This window comes from Belonocnema kinseyi, chromosome 10, assembly GCF_010883055.1.
Source record: "Belonocnema kinseyi isolate 2016_QV_RU_SX_M_011 chromosome 10, B_treatae_v1, whole genome shotgun sequence".
Taxonomy (NCBI): Eukaryota; Metazoa; Arthropoda; class Insecta; order Hymenoptera; family Cynipidae; genus Belonocnema; species Belonocnema kinseyi.
The window spans coordinates 81,553,914-81,576,894 of record NC_046666.1 but is presented as its reverse complement, the minus strand read 5'-3'; the positions used below and the strand labels follow the sequence as shown (position 1 = coordinate 81,576,894).

The window sequence follows — 22,981 nt, the reverse complement described above, 5'->3', positions numbered from 1 at the left end:
AGAGAGAGAGAGAGAGAGAGAGAGAGAGAGAGAGAGTCATTTTCTACCCTGATATTCTGTTGAGAACATCCCTTGAGTTTCCGTTCCCTTGCGTTTTCGATCATTAAGGGATGTCCTCTTCCTGGTTTCAATGTTTAAGAAATGTTAAAACACCCCTTAAAATTAATTCAATGAGATATTCTTGCTATGCTTGCTTCAGCTACTTATTTGAAAGTGCTTAAAGCCGTAGCTGCTGGATAAAAATTACCCTATGATTTTAGTTACTAAAAAATGATTATTTCTATACTTTGATGCATAAGATATGAAAACACTCCCAAAACACGATGTATACGCAAAAATAATTAATCTTTCTAGTTCATTTTATGAACCTTTTGTTTCGATAAGTCTGATCGACAAAATGTTAAACTTTTGGCCGAATCTTTCAAAGACTTTTTGAGAAAAAAATGATTTCACTAAAATAAGCATTTTTCTATTATAATACATGTAAAAATCGAAAATTTGACAAGTGTTTGTCGAAAAACTGTCCATTTTTCTTAGTTTTTTCTTTCGAGTTTTGGCTTTTCAGGTTCGAAAATACAAAAAAAAATTTGTTTGGAATTTTTGACAAATAGCCATTTACTGTACATTTGGGGCGGGGTCCTTTGTTACCAGCCGCTTTTTGATAGGACGTGTAATTTTTGTTTTATTCATAAAAAACATTAGAAATAAACAAATTAGATTTTTGGACAAATGACACGATATGAAAAAAAAATAAAAAGACAAAAGTTGTTCACCTAAAAAGAGCTACAAATTTTGTTATTAATAATTTTTTTAGTTTAAGTTTCACAAAGATTTTTAAGATTCCAAAAGACTTGATTCAGCGATTGTTGGTAATTTTGATGAAAATTCTAGTATCCGTTCTTTCAGTGGTTGAAAGAAAAAACATAAAATAATTTTTTTTCCAAATAAAAATGTAGGATATTCAAAATTGAAAATTTTGGTCCTTTTTTCCTAAACTTTCATGACTTTGATGATTTTAATGATATTAAGGTATACATATATTTAATATTCATAACAGGACGCAGTTTAACAAGCAAATTTAACAAAAAAATTTCAGACTTCCTGGATCAAAAAAAAAATTTTTTTAGCTGAATGTAGATATAAAAATGGGATCTCCCTTATTTTTCGAGAAATAAATAAAAATGTAAGCCGAAACAATGCACACGATGTGGAAAACCATATAAACAAGGAATATTATAATCGTATGCACGAACTTCAGAGTTCAGACTCTCGGGTGTTGTGTACACCATGCCACGGCGTACGTTTTTAATTATTTCTCGAAAACTAAGGTAGATCCCTTTTTGGCATTTACAGGGCTTGTAGATGACATTGTAAGATATCTATATAAAACAAATAAAATAAAAGATTTTATTCTTCAGAAATTCAGTTTTAAAATTAATTTTGGAAATAGCCAAGAAGTTTTTGAAATATTTTTTTTTTCAAAACTGCGTCCTATTACGATTAATTAAAAAAATTGACCTCAATATCATTAAAATCATCAAAGTTATTAAAGTCTTGGGAAAAAGGACCACAATAGTAACTGTTAAATATTTCTTAAATTTGGTTGATTCTTCAAAAATTATTTTAGGGTTTATCTTTCAACACCTGAAAGAACGAATACTAGAATTCCCATCAAAGTTATTGACGATAGCTGAAATTCTTCAGATGATTTTACATGGAATTGCTCAGAAGAGAAAAACCAAATGTTAATCTTAGCAAGACTTCTCCCAATATTTAAGAATGCAAATATCTTACTCACCAACCGCGGGGATGACAATGATGAACTTTTTCGCATAAACAAGTCGCTTCAAGGCTGGTGTGTGTTTGGCCAAAGCCTCGTGATCAGGAACCAAATAAGGGGACATTAGTCTTGATCTCAATCTGCTCTCTAAAGCTCTAACTTCTGCCTTCAGCCACAATCTTCCCATATGTCTCATCAATTTGCCTCTTGGATGATCAACATCCGCTTTCTTTCCCTCCTTCTCTCCCCCGCCAATTGAAACTAAATTATCTGAGTCATCCATAACAAACATTTTTGTCTCTTCATTATACGATAATCGCAAGTCTTCAATTGAACTCAAATATCTTCCAAACTGCATCAATTTCAAGCTTCTTAACAAAGTGCGTTCTTTTCTATCTATTTTAAATCTCCTCAACAATTTCCAGTCTAGATCCTTGTGAGCTTCTTCTAAATCCTTCATGCCTCTTAAATTAACATCCTCAGGCAGAGGAACTTTCGCTACTGCTTCTTCCAAGTTGTCTATCCTTGACAAAAAAACCGAGTGTTCCTCTCCATTTTTCGCAAGATTCCAGTCGATGTTTGTTAAATTGAGCAAGGTAGTTATGCGTTTCATCAGAGTTCTCGAACCCTTCGAGCAGGTTTTTATGATCTCTGGGTTGCATTTCAACCAGTCGCAACATAATTTTACCGAAGCGAGAATTCCTTCAGAGGCGAGGACATCGAGAATGACATTTTGGTCTAGACTCTGCTTCTTTAATTGAGCGACGTAAGCTATCGTGTTCGTGGATCCACTACTTTCTTCATAAACACTGCTGGAATCCACATTCGGTGTCAGAGTTATGACACTACCAGAATTCGTGGTTGAACTCTTATCGTTGAATTTTATATCGGCTTGATCATCACTAACGTCCTTTCCGTTTTCTAAGACATCAGCATTATCGGAAGTGTTTCTAGAATTCGCAAGATCATGGCCATTTATGTGAATGTCATTCGCGTTCTCAGATTTAAGATCATCTTTGGGTCCTTCTTCATCAGATAAATCATCAGACAAAGCTTCATCTGAGTGCGGATTCTCCCCGCTCAAAGCGTCTTCCTCAGTTTCAGAAATATCTGAATTCATTTCATCACTAGACGAAAAAACATCATTCCCATCCGCGTCGCTATTATCGGAATCAGAACTGTTTCTTCGCTTCCTTCGACGCAGTTTAGTCAAAAGACTTTTAGATTTGTCCTTCGAGCTTTTGACTCCATTTATGTGATGGCCATTCGTTTCTCTCTCGTTTTTTTCACTTAAACCTAATGACTCGAGTACGTTTGAAGTCTCCTCCTTTGCACTGATTTCCTCCTCTTCTTTAATCAACTCGCTTTCGAAGTCTGAAAAGTGTAAATTCAAATCTACATGCTCTCCATTCGTGATCGAGATGTCGATCAAGGATTCCTGAATTCTCAAAATCGTTGAGTGAACTAGTTGAGATAACACAGCCAGCGTAAAGGCAATGACTCCCTGAACATCGCAGGAGTCTTTGTTGCGCAATTTTGATATGGTCATGAGACAGATTGACATGATTTTGAAAATCATGTCATCATTTAGGTAAATATTGTCTTCTATTTTACAAGACTGAAGGTAAGTTTCTATGTCGTCCACGTCTTCTAGAGGTTTTTTGTTGCTCGGAAAGGACCGTTCGAGGGTCAGGCAAGTTTCAATGACGTTTAGCAATGCCTGAAAAAAGGGAATTTTTAAAAAAATATTCCACATGAATTTTGAGAATGATATGAAGAGACCTCGAATTCACTTTAGCGATATAAAAAAGCGTTAATAGTGGCAGACATTTAGAAATATATAGCAAAATAGTGTCATGAAGTGTTCTAAACATTAAACTTATAAAGAACCCAGACAGACCTTTAATCGAGTAGAATACGATTTCTAAAAGTTTATTCATTTAGAATAAACAGTAAAAGTTTCATATGATGTACATATCGAGGCGTCCTAACGGTAGGGTGCCAACGCACGCGACACGACTTGACGGTACTTAACCAAAAATAAAAGCAATAAAAAACTAACCGAGAAGTTAGCGCTAGAAAGTCTTGCTCGCGTAATTGAGCAAGATGAGGCTAGAAGTTGGCCAAAACTAAAAGGTGCTCACTCGCTTCATCAATTCATGAAAGTTCTATCTCGGGCAAGCAAAGCATGAAGGTTGCCACTTCTCGCGTTTATATTATAAGCGAGAAGTGGCACCTTCATTCTTTACTCGCTCGAGATAGGACTTTAATGTTTTGATGGAGCGAGCGAGCATCTTCCAGTTTTGGCCAACTTCTAGCTCCATCTTGTCCAATTTCGCGATCTAAAACTTTCTAGTTCTTATTTCTTGGTTAGCTTTTTATTGTTTATATTTTTGGTTAAGTATCATCTAGTCGATCGGGTGCGTTGGCATCCTATCGTTAGTACGCCTCGATATATCAAATGAAGAACCCCAATTTGAAATATTTTGTTTTTTATCGAAGAAAATGGGATACGTTATGTATGGCACACGTTATAGGTGTAGAAAAATAAATGAATAATAAACAGTATTTAGTAAGTTAAAGTTTGTTTTTAGCACATAATCCGAAACATTTGCAAACTTTATTTGCAGAAGAGAAATAAACTTTGCAGGTGACACAAAGACTTAAACATTGTCAGACCTGTAGAATAAAGGTTGGCTTCGTGACTTGTGTTTTGTTAATTAGTGTAACATTAACCTGACCTCAATACAGTACACGATCTTATACAAATTCATGTAACATACAAAAATTTATTACTTTGCACACATAAATTCAACAAAACAGTATTGCAAAGAAATTCCCTGAAATTGCTATTTTAGTATTTGGGTGATTTGCAAATCGAGGGCAAATCATTTCCTAATTACAGAGTCACACAAAAAAACAACATTTAAATGTATGTTTTTGGGGTTGCTGAATCCGAATCCGAGGTCGAAAAACTCCAGCACATAAGGGTTCTGAAATAACCTCAAAAAAGCTCATAAATTTTTTTCCGAGTCCGGTGTTCAGACCATGTGTACAATTCATTTATCTAATCATTCATATTTATTCTTGGTAAGCATTCCACAAATTCAAATTTTTGTACCAAAAGCCCTTCAAGAACTATATGATGTACAAAATCCGATCGTAAAACGTCCTCGCGGTGCACATCGGGTAGTGCTAATGCTAAAGTCAAAACGTTAAATAGCTTAGGTTACTAAGTATTTTGCAGCTTATGTCGAAACACTGACATGATGGGGTATTTTGGACCTCGGATTCGACGATCCCAAAAAAATATAATAAATATGGTCTAACTCTCGGACTCGAAAAAAAAATTATAGAAGGTTTTTTTGAGGCTATGTCAGAACCTTGACGTGCTGGGACTTTTTGGGTCCAGGATTCGAATTTAGCAACCCCAAAAACATATAATAAACGTGGTTGTTTGCAAATTTAAGGACAATTTACGATCTATACGTATTTTTTTTATTGTTAAACAGATTTCAGAGGACAATTATAGTTGTAAATACTAATTTTTCGAACCCTTCTCATTTATTTAAAAAATTATTTCATACCAAAGTAACAAACAAGTCGCTATTATTCCTTATTTTCAACATCATCTTGCATACGCGACCATAAGTTATATATTTTTATCTGTAACTCTTTGTGGTAATTCTGGGCATCCAACTACAACTTTTCTACCCCCTCTGAAACAAAATGAAATATTTTTGTACTCTGCCCTAATTATTCGTGAAGTTTTCATTGACACGACAAAATCATGGTCAGAATGTCTGATTTAGCAATTAAACGGAAGTTAGAAATAATTTGACCTTTTTTTCATGTCATCATATTGGTACCCCTGAATACATTTAAAATATTCAATTAGTTTGTTTTCCCACTAAATTGGTGTCCGCATGCAACGCTGCCAAAGTGCACGTCAATGTTCGTCAACAAGTTGATTTACAGCAATTCCAAATTAATTAGATTATATATAAATCGGTGCTGAGTTTTTAGTTTATTATTTTTTATGATTTTCAAATATAAACCTCCGATCCATTAATTCTGTTAGATAATGTACACAAGGCACAATATTTATTTAAAAGCTTATATTTTCTACTTAACGTGATAAATAATTCTTATATTTTTCGAAATAATGCATTACGAAATCTTGGGGTTTATTCGTTGCATGCTCCTTCTTATATTCATTCTCAAATTGAGTATTGTTGATTCTTGAAGTTATTCATTTAAATATTTTTGAATTAAGAACTAAATAAAGTATTCACGCTCGCAATTGCATACAAAGACTATTAATTTGAAATTTTCCAATTGAAACGCCGTAAAATTTCGAAAATATCATACAATTCAAGAACTAAAATTTAAATCAGGAATATAGTTTTAAAAGTATTCGCATACATTCTCTCACGAAGATTGTTATAAAAGTAAGTTCCCCTATCTCACAAAAAACTCGAATCTTCTTTTTAAAAATACAAAATAAATATTTATTTATAATCCTGAAAAAGTTTCCAATTTTTCTGGACAATTATTAATTCTGCTGTCCCAAATTCAATCGCGATATCAAAATTTAAATGAGTCACTTATCATTTTACCGAACTTTACAAAAAATTATAAATTGAAGTAGCAAGACAGCAAGACGTTTATATATTTGTTTACAACGCCCCGTCTGAAAGTTCGACTTTTGAGATTTGTGCAGCGCTTCGAAAGTGACCAATTTTAGGTGTCTTTATACTTTCTTCCCGCTACGCCAACACTTTTTTGCCCTACGAAAGGAAACTATCTTCTTTCGTGAAATCGTCTAATTGTACAAATTATTGTAATGTATAGAAAATTCCATAGGCCTTATAAATGTCCATACATTTGAAAAATTATAGTAATTTACTGGTATATGTTTATTACATTGATAACCGTTCTGCGGGACTTCTGTTTTTTGGTTGCATGTGCCTTTCTATGGCTTCTTGAGGTTAGTTGGCCCTCCTGTCAATTTGAGAAGAAGCAGAAGAAGAGGAAAGGGAAGAAGAAAAAAAAAAGAGGAAGAAGTAGAAAAGGAAACAGAGGAGGAAGAGAAAATTCAATATGGAAATAGTGGTGTAATTCCAAGGCCTGTTTTTAATGTCTTATTTTTGTTTAAATTTACCTGGCACTCCTGATTTATTCGATCAGGATTGGTGTCTTCGCATTCCCAGAGTTGAAGCAGAGAAAGTAATTTTGCAATGCACTCTTGAGTTGGGCATTTCTCTTTTCCACTGAAGGAGTGCAGAGTTACTGTCCTTTTCAAATTTCCCTCAGCTCCATCGAATGGTTCCGTGCAAAGAATACTGAAAATTTTGCAGTTGCTATATATCGGAAAATTGTAAAATGATCAGATACTAGGATGAGAAGTTACCATCTCATGTAGTGATAGACACCATCCAATCCGAAGTTTTTATTTCCAGCCATCGTTCCTAATTGATTGTGAGGCATTCCGATATTTGGATCGATTGCTACTGCCATCTTGTAATATCTCGTTGCGATCATTGGATCCCAGTTCGGTTCTAAATCTAGTCTATATCTTGCTAAATCACCCAGGCATATCAAACTTCGATGTATAAAACGTATTGCGCACTGTCTCACTTCTTCAGTCTGGAGTTTCGACGGTGTACTTTTGCTTTTAATCTGTAATAAAGAAAGAGTGCGCATTACAAAAATAAATTGAGAGAAAGTAGGTCAACAGTTTTCGGACTAAAAGAGACTAAGTTTAAAAGCAATTATTTGGATTGAAGACGCTTTTACTTACATTAGCCGAAGTGCTTTCATTGTGTGGATAAGCAAAGTCAATCACCCCGACGAGGTCCAAGTTACATTCGATTTGTAAACGGAGAATCAAGTGATGGTAAAATCCAACGCCAACTGACAAATGAGCCGATAGTAAGGCTTTTTCTGCTTCACTCCAAACATTGCCCTTGAAAGAGAAATACTTTCATTATTCTAGGTTAAGACTCTTAAATTGTCCAGTTTATAATGCTTAAGATTTTAAATAGGGAAATACTTATTATTTAAACTTGAATTTTTTCACATTTTTGAGATTCCATACCAAAAATGAGCAACTTCGAACACATAAATTTTTAAATATTATAGCTATGATAGTTTCCAATTTAGATAATTTAACTTTGAAGTCTTCAAATTTAAAATTGTGCGATCATTTTTACTTGGAATGTTTGTATTTTCTTTAGTCTATTTTCATCAAAATTTAAAATCGAGAAATACTATAATTTCGCTTGTAATTTCTAATCCGTTTTCACAATACCTTTCGAATTTTTTTTGCCATAGAGACGACATCGTAGAATCCTCTTCTCCAAAGCAGTTCCTCTGTTTTTCGCACATGACTTATCGGATCTTTAAAAATTAGCCTCTCACAATAATCACGTAATTTCGCGCGTAAAGCTTCCCCAGTTGGTGTAAAGATGTCCGATACTGTCAGAGCGTGGCTTTTCTGTTCGTCGAGTCTTTTCGCAATGTCAGTTACACCCCTGTAACAAAGTTAAATAATTCTTTTCACTTTTGTTTTGAAAATTGTCCTACTTTTATTTTAAAATTATTAAATTACTATGAATCACTAATAGTATCGCAAGAATTTTTCAACCATTTTGGAAATTAGTGTGATATTCGCAGCGATTAAATTTTTTTCGTAAAATTCTAGCAAAACATAGCTAATCTACAAGAATTTTCTTTATAGAGTAAGTATTTTTCTAATATTCGAAATAAAAAATAGTTTATATGATGTATAGTGTAATTGAAAGGGAGTGAACACATTTTTCTACTAACAAGGAAAGGTTCTCAACTGTCCGCCCCCAATTTTGATGAGTCCGTGCATATGACAAGAGGGCTCGCAAAATATGCCCAAAAACCATAATTCATTTGAGTTGAGCTGCATATAAAGGGGGTGTAAATTCACTGAAGAACATTTTACAGAATATCTAAAAAAGCTATGAGAACAATGACAAAGTTGGCAATGAGAACAATCTTACGTTTTTGATGCTCTATCAAAACGTAATAATAACATCTTGAAACAACGCCTCGTTAAGGCAATGAGAGGGGAAATTGTATTTGTGAAGTATTGTCCCTATAAAGCTCGCAAGTACGGCTAAACATCTTTATTCTTCGACGTGCTGAAGAAAAATGATTCTTTATTCCAAAATTCTAGACAGCTGCGTATTTGTGATGAAAATAGAAACAACTTTGTTTTCCTAATTGTGAGAAAACATGTGTATTTATAATTTGCATGAATCATCGCTAAAATATTGACAACAATGAATATTTAATACGATACACATATATTTGTAATTATAATATTACTGCATTTACATTTCATTTGCATCATGAATGGGTCTTATGTTAATTATGCCCACTCCGTCTATAATATATCTGCGCGGAATCATATATTACATCAACTTTTATGTGTAAAATGTATAATAATTTAGAAGAGAAATGACTCGCCATGTCTCAGGGTAACGTAGAATGTGAGATTCATACTTTCCCCTCTCATCGTCTCACTAAGAAGTTGTTTAAAGATGCTATTATTACAGCTTGATAGAGAATAAAAAACATCAGATTTTTCCCATTCATAACTTTGTCGTAGCTCTTAGAGTAAAAATTGCATCCCCTTAATATGCAACTCAACACAAATGAATAATGCCTTTTTGCATATTCTCGAGCCCTCTTTTTACAAACACGCATTCATCAAAATCGGGGCAGGACAGTTGAGAACCCTCCATTGTAAGAATTAAACAAGGCATGGTTTTTATGTGTTTATCTTAGTAAATAAGAAAAATTTACAAAAAAGCTTTAAATAAAAGTTGTAGATTTAAAAATATATATATTTCTAAAAGATCTACAACTTTTATTTGATGCTTTTTCGTACATTTTTATTAGTTACTAAGACAAACACAAAAAACCAAGATCTTTATGGTGTTTCATGGTTTTCACCATAAAAATCAAGTCTGTAGGTATTTTCACCATCATTTTCGTAATTAGCAAGTATTAAATTCATGGATATACGCAGTTTCAAACTATTAAGAGGTATTCACTATTCGGAACTTTATCCATAATGTAAATCAAGAAATCACTGCTTCTATATTACCATGATTTCATTATAATGGCAATGTTACTAAGCCGTGTAAAACCACTAAATTTTTTAATAGTGCAACTTAGGTTCATAAAATAAAAATTACTCCATTTCATTACAGCAACAAAAAATTGAAACTAACATTTTTTAGGTGAGGTTTTGCGTTAATACAAAATCGACACTATGTACACAAGAATTAAATAAATTTAATCATTTGCACATAAGTAGTTAAATATACAATGCGTTTTATATTTTTACACTTTTAATATAAAATAAAAAAAGAATTGATCAAAAATTAAAACAATTGTAACAAAAATCAGAAAAAATAGGCATAATTCTCAAAATTCGAAAAGCATAACAACAAAAATCTGATCCTCGACAAATTAGACATTGGTAATGTTAATAATTAGTATTATTCTCTTTTTACAAATATTTATCAATTTTTAAAATCAAACAATTTTATGTTCGATAGATCTGTACATATTATGTAGACATAACTTTTGAAGCATCAGCATGTAGGTTATGTTGTGCATTGCGAACTCAAAAGATGAATCATTTGAAATGTAGTTGTTGAAAACTAATTTTAAAAGTAGATTCAAATTTGAAATATCATAATAAGGGTCAAAATTGTCCAATTTACCTGTACAAACGTCTGGTTACTTCAAGACCATCAGTCGTTCTGGCATCCGAGTTGTAGGATCTTCTCATCTTGCTCAACTCACTTTGCTCTGTTACCACTTTTTAAACTTTTCATTATTTCAATATTCAAATATTCATCTTCCCGTGGCGTCCCGACACACGCACCTCCTTTCCAAGTGAACATTCGACATTCGTCCTTGTTCTTTTTTCAAAAAAGATCCCTCCCTCAGCAAAAGCCAAAACTGCCGAAAACCTGGGAGTTGCACACGTTTTTCACTATTTTTTGTCTTATCCCTTCCACTTGCTACGCCCATATCCCGCCTGAATATTCCTCTGATTCGCCCTTGTTTTTCGAGGGTTTCTTACCAATTTTCGGAACTTTTGACACCTTTTTCTGAAATTTGTTGACAGCTTTCTGGTTGGCGTTCTTGACCTTTTTGACAATCGTGACAGATGTTTTGACTTTTGAGGTTAGGAAGTGCGCTTTACTCACGTGAGATCACTTTTGGATGATTTCGCATTTGATTGGCTGATTTCATTCAATGCGTCATTTTCTTTCCCGCGAAAATTCAAATGAGCCTTTAAAACAATTAATAAACTTTCATTTCACCTTAAATCTGTAGAAAAAGGATCGATTTTAAAATAAATTCTCTTAATGTGCAGATTTGAGTAATTTTGCTTTTGATATTGGTAAAATTAGACCTTTTGAAAGATTTACAAAAATTCAGTAAATTTTTGCGCATGCGTACTGACAAAATCAAAATGCGCCGGCTCAGTTGTTTGTTAGTCCGACGCGCCTCTACCTGTCATTAGCTGATAACAAACGTCAAAGTCAACGTGAGTTGCGGATCGATGAGAGAAACATTGATAGTTGAATTAAAAGTGAATTTGACCTATATATATTTAATCTTCGTAAATTAATTTTTAACCCAATAGTTTTATTAGAAAAGAAAAATAATCTTTTCTACAAGTCTAGAAGAAAAATTATTTCAGCTTGTGTGAATTCATGAGTTTTCACAAAAAAGCCAGAAAAATGTGCAGGCTTGGACGATTGTTTGTGCATCGAATTCTTTGATAACAGCTACATTAGGGCTTTCGATTGTTGTTTAAAAAATGGCAACTGCTCAAGGAACACCTGAATCTGATACTGGAAGCTTCGAGTGTTTTCAGAATTACACAGCACCGGAAGTCTTTATCCAGGGACTTGCTGGAATTGTCGATCAACAGGATGTCGAATCCATGATTCGTGCCCAAAAACAAATGTTAGATTAAGTTTGTCTTCAATTCAAGGATTTAAATTCATCTTCACATTTTATTTCCAATTGAAAATCTCTTTAAATATATTATTCAGGTTGCAGCGTTTCGAGAAGACGAACGAAATGCTGACAAACTGCAATCAGTTATCGGTGAACAGGCTCAAAACTGCAGGCACAGAATTCAAAAAGCACACAGCCCTTCTAGTCGAAATGAAAAAAGACCTCGATCACATATTCAAAAGGATACGATTAATAAAGAACAAATTAAATCAGCAATATCCTCAAGCTTTCAATGGTAATTTTCAATATTTAAATTAATAAAAAGTATTATTTCAAACAATAGCATTCCTCGTACTCGCGCTACTGCCGATATTTTTTGACACTTGTTTTTAACGATGCAACTATTTTGAAAAATATTACACTAATGCTACTATTTTCTCAAATTGCTCGCTAATGCACCTTTTTTTTACATTGCCTTTAAACATATTTTCAAACTTTTTTGCTAGATTGGCTAAAATAACATCCGCAATCTCAAAAATCGAAATTTCAAAACATTTGAAGAGTTTGAAGATTGCGAAAAATTTCAAATTCTTTCTAACCATTGTAAGCAATTTCTAAAAATCACCCCATATTTCAAAGGTTTTAGAAAATTCTCAGGAGTTTTCAAGATTTTAACTGATTCAGGGATTTGTTTAAGGATCTCAAAAACATTAAGAGTTTTTAGGAAATTTGATCTGATTTCAGAGGATTTCAAAGTTAAAAAAAGTGTTCAAAGGTGTTTTAATAATATATCAAAAAAAGGGGCAGATAATTTCTGGGTTTTCAAAATTGCCTTGGATTCCAAAGGATTTGAAAGATTTTAGGGTATTTTACAAGATTCCAAGAAATTTCAAAATTTTCAATAGATTCGAAAAGGGTATCAATATAAAAGGCATTTTTGAAGAACCTTAGTGAGTAAATGAAATTGAATTAAATTTTAAGAGACTTCACGCGAATTCATGCTATTTTTACGGAATTCATGGTATTTTATGGGATCTCAGAGAACTTCAATAATTAAAAAATTGGTTTAAAGACATTAGAAAGGTATTACAGATTTCAAGATGTTGCACTGGAATTCTGAAGATTTATGGGATTTCAAAGAATTTCGTAGGATTAAAGAAAATTTCCAACGATTTCAAAGTTTCTAGGGAATTGGAAATGATTTTGTAAGAGTTCAGAAAATTTTAAGAAATTAGTATGGTATTTACCAAATTGAAGGGACTCGTAGGATTCCAAAAGAAATGAAAAGATTCCGTAAGATTGTAAGGGATTTTTTTCTAAGATTTTATCATTTTTAAAGGAATTTTGAAAGATATTACCGATTTTAAGATGTTTTATGGAACTGTACTAGATTTCAATGGGGTGACTAGGGATTTCACAAAATTTAAAGGATTTGATAAACTTTAAGGATTTTAATGATTGTAGGGGGTTCTTCGAGGATTTAAATGGATTTTAAAGGTTTTATGGTATTAAAAAAAATCCGGAACGGTTGCACGCGATTTAATGGGAGAAGTATATTGTATTTCATATTTATAAAAATAGCTAATCTTTCGATATAATATTTAAAAAATTGCTTTACACTATTTTGCTACTATTTTTCAAAAAGTATGCCACTATTGACATTATTTTGATTTTCTAAAACGAGTTCCAGGACTGCAATAGTAGAGTGATGTGTGTGTGTGTGTGTGTGTGTGTGTGTGCCATGCACATCCCGAGCATTTAGCTCACGTACTATCTAGTTGTCCAACTCACGCGGGAACGACCTACATTCAAAGGCACAATGCGGCACTAAGAGTGCTTTATTACCATCTCTGTCACTCCTACGGCATTCACCTTAATATCGCTCCTCTAAATGCTCCTAGGGAAATTGAGTCAATTGTCGAGAATGGGAAGTGCCGAATATACTGGAACTTTATATTCTCTTGTTTCTGTTGCTCACTCGAGGCCTGACATGGTTCTTCTTGACTTTGAGAAGCGAACCATGTTCGTTATCAAATTTTCGGCACCAGCTGACAAAAACATCATAACCAAGGAGAATGAAAAGAAAGAGAGGTATCGAGACCTTATAAGGGAGTTGCAACGATGGTACCCGGAATATTTTGTTAAACTGATCGTCCTTATCGGCGCTCTTAGAGGTGCCAAGCCTTCACTTGCTAATGGCATAAAAACCATCCCTGCGTGTCAACAATATGTTAGAATACTTGCGGGAAAAATGCAGAAGGCGGTTGTCCTTGGATCACTCCGTGTTCTTAGGGTGCACGAGGCTTTTGCTGGATCGTCGTATTGATTCTTTTACAGACTGTAACCACCTATCTCACGGTTGTGAGACGTGGTTGTGGCTGAAATTTTACCGCGATTTCGCTGGAAGCGGGTGCAATTTTTCAGATTAGCACCCGCTCCCGGCGAAATCCTGCGGTTGTCCTTATGACAAATTTTTAATTTTTTTATATATACATACATACATATAATATTTTTGTTGTTTTTGTCTTACCCATCTATTTTCTTTCATTTTTTTGTAAAAATAATTGTGCATGTTTTACGCTCTCCTAATTTATTAATGAATGTCTTAGATTCATGTGAAATTCAACCTACCCAGTTTTCATCAATTCTCGAAGTTTTAGAGTACTGCGGATAGCCGTAAAAAGAATTTTTAAATCTTTAGAAAAGTGGCATTACAAATTTCGAAAGTGCTCTAATTTTTAAATTTGCAAATTTAAAAACTAGAGCACTTTCAACATTTGTAATGCCACTTTTCTAAAGATTTAAAAATTCTTTATACGGCTATCCGCAGTACTCTAAGAGGCCCTACAAGATTTTTATAACAAAGTTTTGAATTTTATTGAACAATCGAAAATTCAAATTTTGATCGTACACAAAAATAATGAAAAATTCCAGTTTGCGGTCAAACTATGCAAAATACAAAAAATGATGAATTGACAAAAATTGTTCATACAAAAAACATCTAAAAATTGGCTAATTATCGCTTTTTGATAAGACGTGTAGTTTTTTTTATTCATAAAAAAACAATATTAATAAAAAAATTAAATTTTTTGACCAGCGACGCAAGCTACGATAAGGATTAGACAAAATTTGTTCATTAAAAAAAAAGCTACAAATTTTATTCTAATCATTTTTCGATAGGATGCGTAGTTTTGTTGTAATTGTGAAAAATAACATTAGCAATAAAAAAGAAAAAATGTTTAAATGTTCAAATAATATTGAAGATAAACAATTTAAAAATATGGAAAAACGGCACCAGTTGCAATAAAATGTTTAATAACAGAATTGATATTTGTAATAGGATGAGCGTTTTTTTTATTTATACAAAAAAGGCAATGTGCAGGGTAACTGAGATAAACATTTGATGCAAAATAAACAACAAATATTAATGTAATCGTGATAAATAAAATTTTTAATTTATTTGGAAATATCTGCCCCTGGCGGACCGAAGGAACCGAATGGAGCAATACATTTTCTTGCAGCGTTAAAAACTTTAAAAAATAAAATACCTGTCATTTACATGGGTCGAAAGCGGCTTCAAGTGCAACTTCTTTTAGTAGAAGTTAATAAGCGTTCCATTTTGTCTGGATGCTAGCGCCTCGCAGTGAAAACCTCAGACAACAACGCTGCAATGCAAGTGAGAGAATTTTATTTTTAAACTTCGCGCGCAACATACTACTTAAGCTATTATGGATGCGCTTGAAGTCACCTTCAGCAGAAGTTAATGACATTTTAAAAAATTTTTAACGCTACAAAAAAAAGTATTGTGATTACTCCGTGAGTTTCTAATAGAAAATTTAACGTAGAATGCGAATTTCAACAGTTTAAAAGTTGATCTTGATGTTTTTTTGAGTTTTTTAAAAAGGAAAAGAATGGGGTCTTTACGGGTACTTTGTAGAGGCTCCTTTCGATTCCTTCTGTCCGCCAGGGTGCATAAGCCATCCTAGGTCGAGGCACAGAAATAAATGTAATATACATTTGATATAAGTTTTTTTTTAAATTAAAAAATTGCGCGCCACCTGCCGCCATTGTAGCAGCGCGGCCTGTAAACTTCAAACCAGTACAGTTTTCAACATCAATCGCTATACATCGCGAGAGTGAGCCGAAATTGTGAAATTTTATTTTCAAAATCAGTTCTCGGTTGTTCCGACGCCACGTGCATATAGGGCATATCGCACTAAAAATGTGCCCAATCTGAAAACGATTCGCCATTTAGTGGTAAAATTCAACGAAAGTGGTTCAGTGACAATATCAACACCGAAGATTGAGATGCGTCCACGTCGGAGTAATGAGGTTATTGAAGCTGTACGAGCCGATGTTGCTGAGCATCTCAAAATCACATGTCGGCGCCGCGCTCAGCAGTTCGGAATGCATTTGTCGACTTTATGGAAGATTTTGAACCACTGTCACTGAACCACTCCCCAGTAAAAATGCCTAATAGGTTATCAATAGAAACTGTTTAAAACCATATATGATGCAGATAGCTTTCTATGTGGTCTTACGTGGTTCTTAAGAGCCTTTTTATTTGAATATGGTTTCTAATGGTTTGTATTCGGCTATTATACGGCTACTGGAACCAAAATTAACTTGAATTTATTTTTCTAATAGGCTCTATCAGGCACTGATGTGCTTTTAAAACATGACGGAATATTACAAAGTACAAGATGCTTCTCTATGTGGCTCTATGAGGTTTTTAATGGTAAAATGGAATTCTATTTTTCAAATAAAAACTCGAAGATCTGCATTGAAAGTGGCCCTAAAAGTAATCTAATAGGTTCTGCTTTTTTACGAATGCCAAAAGTTTAAAATTGCTGTTCTAAGAGGTTTTATTAGGATTTGTAATGGTGAATCGGGATTAAATTAATCGGATATTAAAACTCAAAATAATGTTTTCAAAGTGGCTCTACGATACACTTATTAGGAACTATTTTCTAACGAATAAAACAAGTTTAAAATTGCTGTTCTAAGAGGTCCTATTAGGATTTCTTATGCCAAATTCTAATCAAAGCCACTTCAAAAGTCACTCCGGACCAGATAAATACCAGTCAGAAAACAAGTAGACATTCACTTAGGTGCCACTCAGGACCCAATAGTTAATGCATTACAAATTCTACATAAACACACATTAGAGCCTTGTCAGATCCACATCAGAAGTTCTTACGCTCTAAGTATATGGCAAATAGAAACCGAAAACAGAATTCGTTTAGATGCTATGTAGGAATCGATAAGTAATGCGAGGCGAGTACCGAGTACACAAAACATCAGATCCTAATCGAAGCCACTTCACAAGTTACTGCGGACCAGATAAATACCAGTCAGAAACCTAATAGACATCCACTTAGTTGCCAGATAGAAACCGAATAGAAAAACCATTTAAGATCTACTTAGGAGCCAATTGTTAATGAATTACAAATACCAAATAAACACATATTAGAACATAATGAGATCCACTTTGAAAGTTCCTGCGCACCAAATAGAGGGCAATTAGAAACCGAATAAAAAATCCATTTAGATTCCACTTAGGAGCCGCTGAGCAATGAATTGCGAGTACCGAATCAATAGCACATCCGATGCTAACCGAAGCCACTTTGCAAGTCACTAAGAACCAGATAAAAACCAGATAGAAACCGAATAGAAAAACCATTTAAGATCTACTTAGGAGCCAATTGTTAATGAATTACAAATACCAAATAAACACATATTAGAACATAATGAGATCCACTTTGAAAGTTCCTCCGCTCCAAATAGATGGCAATTATAAACCGAATAGAAATCCGTTTAGATGCCACTTAGGAGCCGATATGTAATGAAATGCGAGTACCGAATAAACAGCACATCCGATGCTAATCGAAGCCACTTTGAAAGTTACTACGAACCAGACAAAAGCCAGTTCGAAACCGAATAGAAAAACCAATTAAGATCTCTTATGCTTAATTATACTTAAATTTAAAATGAAAAAAATCACCGAGATGAAAACTTTTAGAAATTTAATTTAAAACCATTTAAGTACGTTTAACAATCATATATAACAAATCCAGCTTCAAAAACTTGTTTTCCTAATTTCGAAAGTATCGGATGAATGCCGTGAAGCATTTATGATATCGCACGCAGCGTGGCATCGTAGCTATGGGGATTAGGCGTTCGACTTATAAGCGTATGGTGCGTGCGTTCGATTCTCGGTGTTTGCGGATATTTTAATAAACTGCTTTTGTCTTTAGTTATTAGTAATAAGCTTCTCTAGGCAAATTTTAATAATTACTTTAGTTTTAGAATAACGTGCGGAGTAAAGAAGAATCGACTGTCAATAAAAACACAAGAAAACGTAGCAGAGTTTGTCAGAGGCTTCAGAAAGGTGTAAAATCTTTAGATTTAACGTTTGCAAAGAAAATGTATTTTACATTTGGATTAATATTTTCCTTCTTTGAATCAAAAATTTCTAGTAATAGATTATGGCAATGTACTCGTTAAACTTTTTTACTATTGTAACATAGCATCACACTTCAGAATTTAAAGCATGTTCAATTTTTTTAATTTAAAAATATTTTATTTGAATCAACAGTGATTCGGAAGTACTTTTTTTTTCTCAGTGTGTGAGGGACCAAATAACAAAACGATTAAGTTCCACTTAGGATCCAAGAAGTAGTGCATTGCGAGTACCTAATAAACAGCACGTCAGATCCTTATCATATCCAGTTCAAAAGTTTCTAGAAACCGAAAAGAAAGCCATATAGAATGGGAGTACGAATGTCGCTACTATGGATGCTATGTACCTAATAGAAGGCATACCTATTAGGTTTCTATATGGATTCTCTTAGGCATTTTTACTAGGGCTGAACCACTTTCGTTAAATTTTGCCACTAAACGGCGAATCGTCTTCGGATTGGGCACATTTTTGGTGCGATATGCCCTATATGCACGTGGCGTCAGAGCAACCGAAGACTGATTTTGAAAATAAAATGTTATAATTTCGGCTCGCTCTCGCGATGTGTAGCGACTCATGGTGAAAATTTTACTGGTTTGACGTTTACAACCCGCGCTGCTACAATGGCGGCAGGCGGCGCGCAATTTTTGAATTAAAAAAAAACTTCAGTTACAACAACAAAAAATCACAAAATAGAATTCCCTGTCACCAAAATTCAGTTGTCGATGCTTTGACCTTTAATTTCAAAAGGCCTGCGCACAAATGTATCTACCATTACAAAGCCTACTCTATGGGGAAGCAGAAGGAACACAATATAACTTTCTATTATTTCCAAGGGGGTACTTATTTCCTTCTGAAGCTACAGTATCCTAGTTTGCTTGAGGTCCCATTACTTTTTAATAAGTCCAATCCTCATTTCCTGATATCCTAGTAAAACATTTATGCTTTTTTCGCCAAAAGAAAAGTTTTTACAATTTCTTTTCATTAATAGTGGTTCAGAAGTCGCAAATACAACTCCAACTGTCCTTAAACTATAAAGAAACTATGAAATATGTAATTAATATTTCTGAAGCCAACTCAGGACTTTTTTTTAATGAGAAATTATGTTTAGAACTGTGAAACAATCTAAATATCATTTGCATGGCTACTTTTATAAGTTATGAGTAGTTCTCTGTCACTGGCAAACATTTCAGCAACCAGAAGTTAGATTCAAGGCATCTCGTACGAAAAAAGATGTTTTCACCGTATTAAGTAGGTAATGCGCGTTCCTTTGCTAAAGCGGTTTGTTCAGGGGTCATGATGAAAATTCCAAGCTTTCTAGAATTTACTAATATGCGTCCCAGAATTATTTTTGTAAAAAGTTCAAAAATTTGAATTTTAGAGCAAAATGTTTAACAGAAAAATTAAACCAATTCTGAACTTTTACACCATATATAAGAAAATATGTGGGTGAGAAAAATTTTTTTTTTGTTGATACCCTACTGTAATAAGTAATGATTTGTTAAATGATAAATATTTTTATGTACAGTTTGACAATTATAAACTCTTATTATTTAGAGGCTGTAAGAAGTAGTTTAGCAGAGGAAGTTATTGTCGAGGACATGGACTGTGGGTCAAAACCGTTAGAACCGGAAGTGGTGCCTCTACCAATACTAATGACTAATGCAGCCGTGAAAGGAGATCCGGATTCAGATGGTAACCAAACGAATCTCAAATAACCTTATCGTTTGTCGACACTTTAATGTTTCTGGCTTCGTCATACGAAGCTTTCCCCTTATTAATGTAAATGATCACTAAATTATTTTGCAATTGTATAAATTTAAATTTATCATTCCTTTATTAGATAAATATTTTTCAATCTATAGTGCAAAGCTTCTGGATTAGTGATAACGATAGTAAGATTACTTTTTAAATTGGAAAGTTTCTTTCAAATCTTTGCTGATGAAATTTCACTGTTATAACGAAAATGCAGTTTATAAACTTTATAATTAATAAAATGATAAACCGTTGAAGATTGAAGGTGTGTGAAATGATCCAAGCAATACGCAGTGTCCCGATTATTATAGTTTAGGAAATTAGGTTATTATCGACTTGTTCGACAATCGTTTTAGGTCCAACGTCGATTATAGTTTGAAATGTACATGTTCAGATATAAATATAAATCTTTTATTCTCGTTTTCTACGAACAGCCTCCTTCATTTCCTATTTCCGTGGGTGTGAGTGAGGAGCGCGTGTAAATGTCCTGCGATTTGTCAGGTCAGGGGTGGATTCTCTAATAACGAAGATTGAATTATTGTTGATGTGCAGTTCCAGTCGAGGAGTTTCAGTTTGCTAAACTACGCCAAAGGCGGATTAAGAGCAACGACAGTTCGTCGACGGATAGCAACAACGATAATGCCGATACGTCCTCCTGCACCTCCGACACCGGTTAATCGGGCTGAGGAATCGTCCAGAAAAAAATGATCTCCTTTGTGGCCTAAGATTAATAAAGGCGAGCCTTCATTTTTTGTAAATCACTCTTGTGAGCCAAACCTTTTGTGAATGAAACGCTATTAAGAATAAAATTTCTGCATCTTTGTACGACAACGAATTTTAAAGAGCACGTTTCTATCCGCAATTTTAGTAATCTCAGGATATTTTGTTTCAGGTTTAAGATTTACACTATTTTTTTTTGACAAATTTTCAAATAAGTAGAGGTACTTATCCAACGTCGGGTTTTCCTATGTCGTGTAGCTACGTTGAAAAATGATGAGTATGTGGGATTTATTCTTTGCATAAAGGAATCACATCTTCCAGTTAGGAAAAACTTTTACTTAGCTAATGGACTTTAATTTGTTTCCAGAAAATGTTTTCTTGATTTAAAATCACATTTTATTGTATGAGAATAAAGTCGTCAAAGCCACAGGTGCTTTCAGAATCGTATTCAAAAATAAATTGCGCAGAAAATTCAGTTCCAGTTTATGATTTAGTCCATTAGAGGTTCAAGTCATAGTTTTCGATTTTCGTTACAATATTTATAATATTTGAAAAAATTAACTCGAAATGCACGCAGTACACGAACGAAACCGAGAACGAGAGCGTACCCTTAAATGAAACTTTAGGGATTTTTTTGAATGAAGACCTCTATTATTTTCGTTACGCTATGCCGTATGTACCCCATTTATAAGAATTCACATTAACCGAAGGAAGCTGTCACTTTAGATCGCCCTAAGCATGTAGGCAGATAATTATTGCATCTATAAATTCTCTACACCCTTTTAAGTGTATCTCTCTAGATTTTGATATATTGTCCCTAGTAAAACATTTCAAATGCTTCAATTTACATAATATTCATATATAGCCCTGATTAAAGAGCAACTTTCTATAACAGCAAAGTTATTTTTACTTGCTCTTCACTTGATCGGTGAATTGTTTCTTTTTTCATCTATGGCTCACAACTGTTTAGTATAGTGATTAGGGCTGTTATAGAATGCCACTGAACAGTTTCTAGTTTATTCAGCTTTGGTTCTACTCTTTAGTTTCGAATATGAACAACTGTGAAATTAATTTTACATTTACAAGGGCCATTACCTACTTTAACTGTTATTTAACCGGAAGATCTTATAAAGGCTAACAATTAGTGTATAGCCAAACAGAATATCATTTATAATTTATATATTTTTAATTAAATGTAAAAAATGTTATGGTTTTTAAAAATTCAATAATTTTAAATTGTAAAATCATAAAATTTTGTCGGTGTCTGTTTGCCTGTATACAAACATAAATCTTATAAAGTCCCCTTGATATTATTATTATTATTTATTATTATTAATATTCTGGGTTGAGACCGTCACCGCTCCTGACATTTGGGCGATCCCGTTGCGTCCCCTTTTAAGCCTTAAGCATGACCCCAAAGCCCTCTTCATAAGAAGAGGACCGCAGCCACGCTGTTGGCTCATATTTCAGACTCATTGATGCAGTAACTGCCTGTGATTGTTACACGTTTTCCCGGAATCGCATGAAAGTGACAGAGAATATGAGTGGAAGTCTCATCCTTTCCTCACAGACGACAGAGGGAACTTTCTTCAAGTTTTATCTTATGTCTGTGATACCGGAGGTTTCCATGTGCTATAAACATTTCTGTTAGGACTTTGACTTCATTCCTCCCGAGATTAAGTATTTTTTTTGCTCGATGAGGTTTTAGCTTTGAGCCCAAGAGTGTTATAGCCTTTCTGCAGCCAGAGACCGAATCCCACTCATTCTGATGTTCCTCGGTCAGCCAATTGTTGATATCTTCAGTGACCAACCTAATGGAAATGTCTACAACTGGCTCAGGTCCAGTAAAATTTTCCTTTGCTGCTAGCTTTGCTAACCTATCCGATATCTCATTGCTCTTGATTCCACTGTGTCCAGGGATCCAGAGCAGATTTACTCGATTTTCTGTCGCTAGCTTATTCAGTGCCTCAAAGCACTCCCATACTAGTAGCGACGTGGTCGTTGTTCCATTCAGAGTCATGATAGCAGCCCTGCTGCCTGTGTAGATGCGAATGTTTCTTTTATCGCCATACTTCATTGTCTTATATACGCACTGGAGCAAAGCCATAATCTCAGATTGTAGAACTATTGCGTAGGACCGCATCGCAATTGTGAAGCCGATTTCGTTCCTTCTACGATATACACCTGGTCCAGCATTCTCCTTGTTCTTGGAGTCATCTGTAAACCAGTTGTGTCCATCA

The 22,981-nt window shown here is 34.0% G+C and overlaps 2 protein-coding genes across 3 annotated transcripts in view; one reads left to right on the top strand and one right to left on the bottom strand.

Annotated features, from left to right (window-relative positions):
- Nucleotides 1-11,021, bottom strand: part of LOC117182176 (protein SMG5) — a 14,607-nt gene extending 3,586 nt beyond the window's left edge. The window contains exons 1-6 of the mRNA XM_033375226.1: nt 10,552-11,021; nt 8,094-8,316; nt 7,584-7,748; nt 7,194-7,462; nt 6,945-7,125; nt 1,799-3,500 (exon numbers count right to left, since the gene is read on the bottom strand). Of these exons, the coding sequence (XP_033231117.1) occupies nt 1,799-3,500; nt 6,945-7,125; nt 7,194-7,462; nt 7,584-7,748; nt 8,094-8,316; nt 10,552-10,619 (2,608 nt within the window). The 5' untranslated portion in view covers nt 10,620-11,021. The remainder of the gene's footprint in view (nt 1-1,798; nt 3,501-6,944; nt 7,126-7,193; nt 7,463-7,583; nt 7,749-8,093; nt 8,317-10,551) is intronic.
- Nucleotides 11,022-11,368: 347 nt separating this feature from the next.
- LOC117181618 (kxDL motif-containing protein CG10681) lies at nt 11,369-20,856 on the top strand. 2 transcript variants are annotated; one of them, XM_033374483.1, is made up of 4 exons: nt 11,369-11,812; nt 11,902-12,101; nt 19,824-19,961; nt 20,574-20,856. In XM_033374483.1, exons 1-4 carry the CDS (start codon nt 11,664-11,666, stop codon nt 20,696-20,698), a joined length of 612 nt encoding a protein of 203 aa, XP_033230374.1. In that variant the 5' UTR covers nt 11,369-11,663; the 3' UTR covers nt 20,699-20,856. The 2 variants fall into 2 exon arrangements, with proteins under 2 accessions (XP_033230374.1, XP_033230375.1); XM_033374484.1 differs by lacking the exon at nt 20,574-20,856 and adding an exon at nt 20,456-20,569.
- The last annotated feature ends 2,125 nt before the right edge of the window (nt 20,857-22,981 follow it).

Excerpts from the sequence above, each read along its gene's own strand:
- LOC117181618 (XM_033374483.1), top strand. The coding sequence starts at position 11,664 with ATGGCAACTGCTCAAGGAACACCTGAATCTGATACTGGAAGCTTCGAG. Across the intron at positions 12,102-19,823 it reads ATATCCTCAAGCTTTCAATG|AGGCTGTAAGAAGTAGTTTA; the intron begins GTAATTTTCAAT and ends CTTATTATTTAG. Across the intron at positions 19,962-20,573 it reads AGGAGATCCGGATTCAGATG|TTCCAGTCGAGGAGTTTCAG; the intron begins GTAACCAAACGA and ends GTTGATGTGCAG.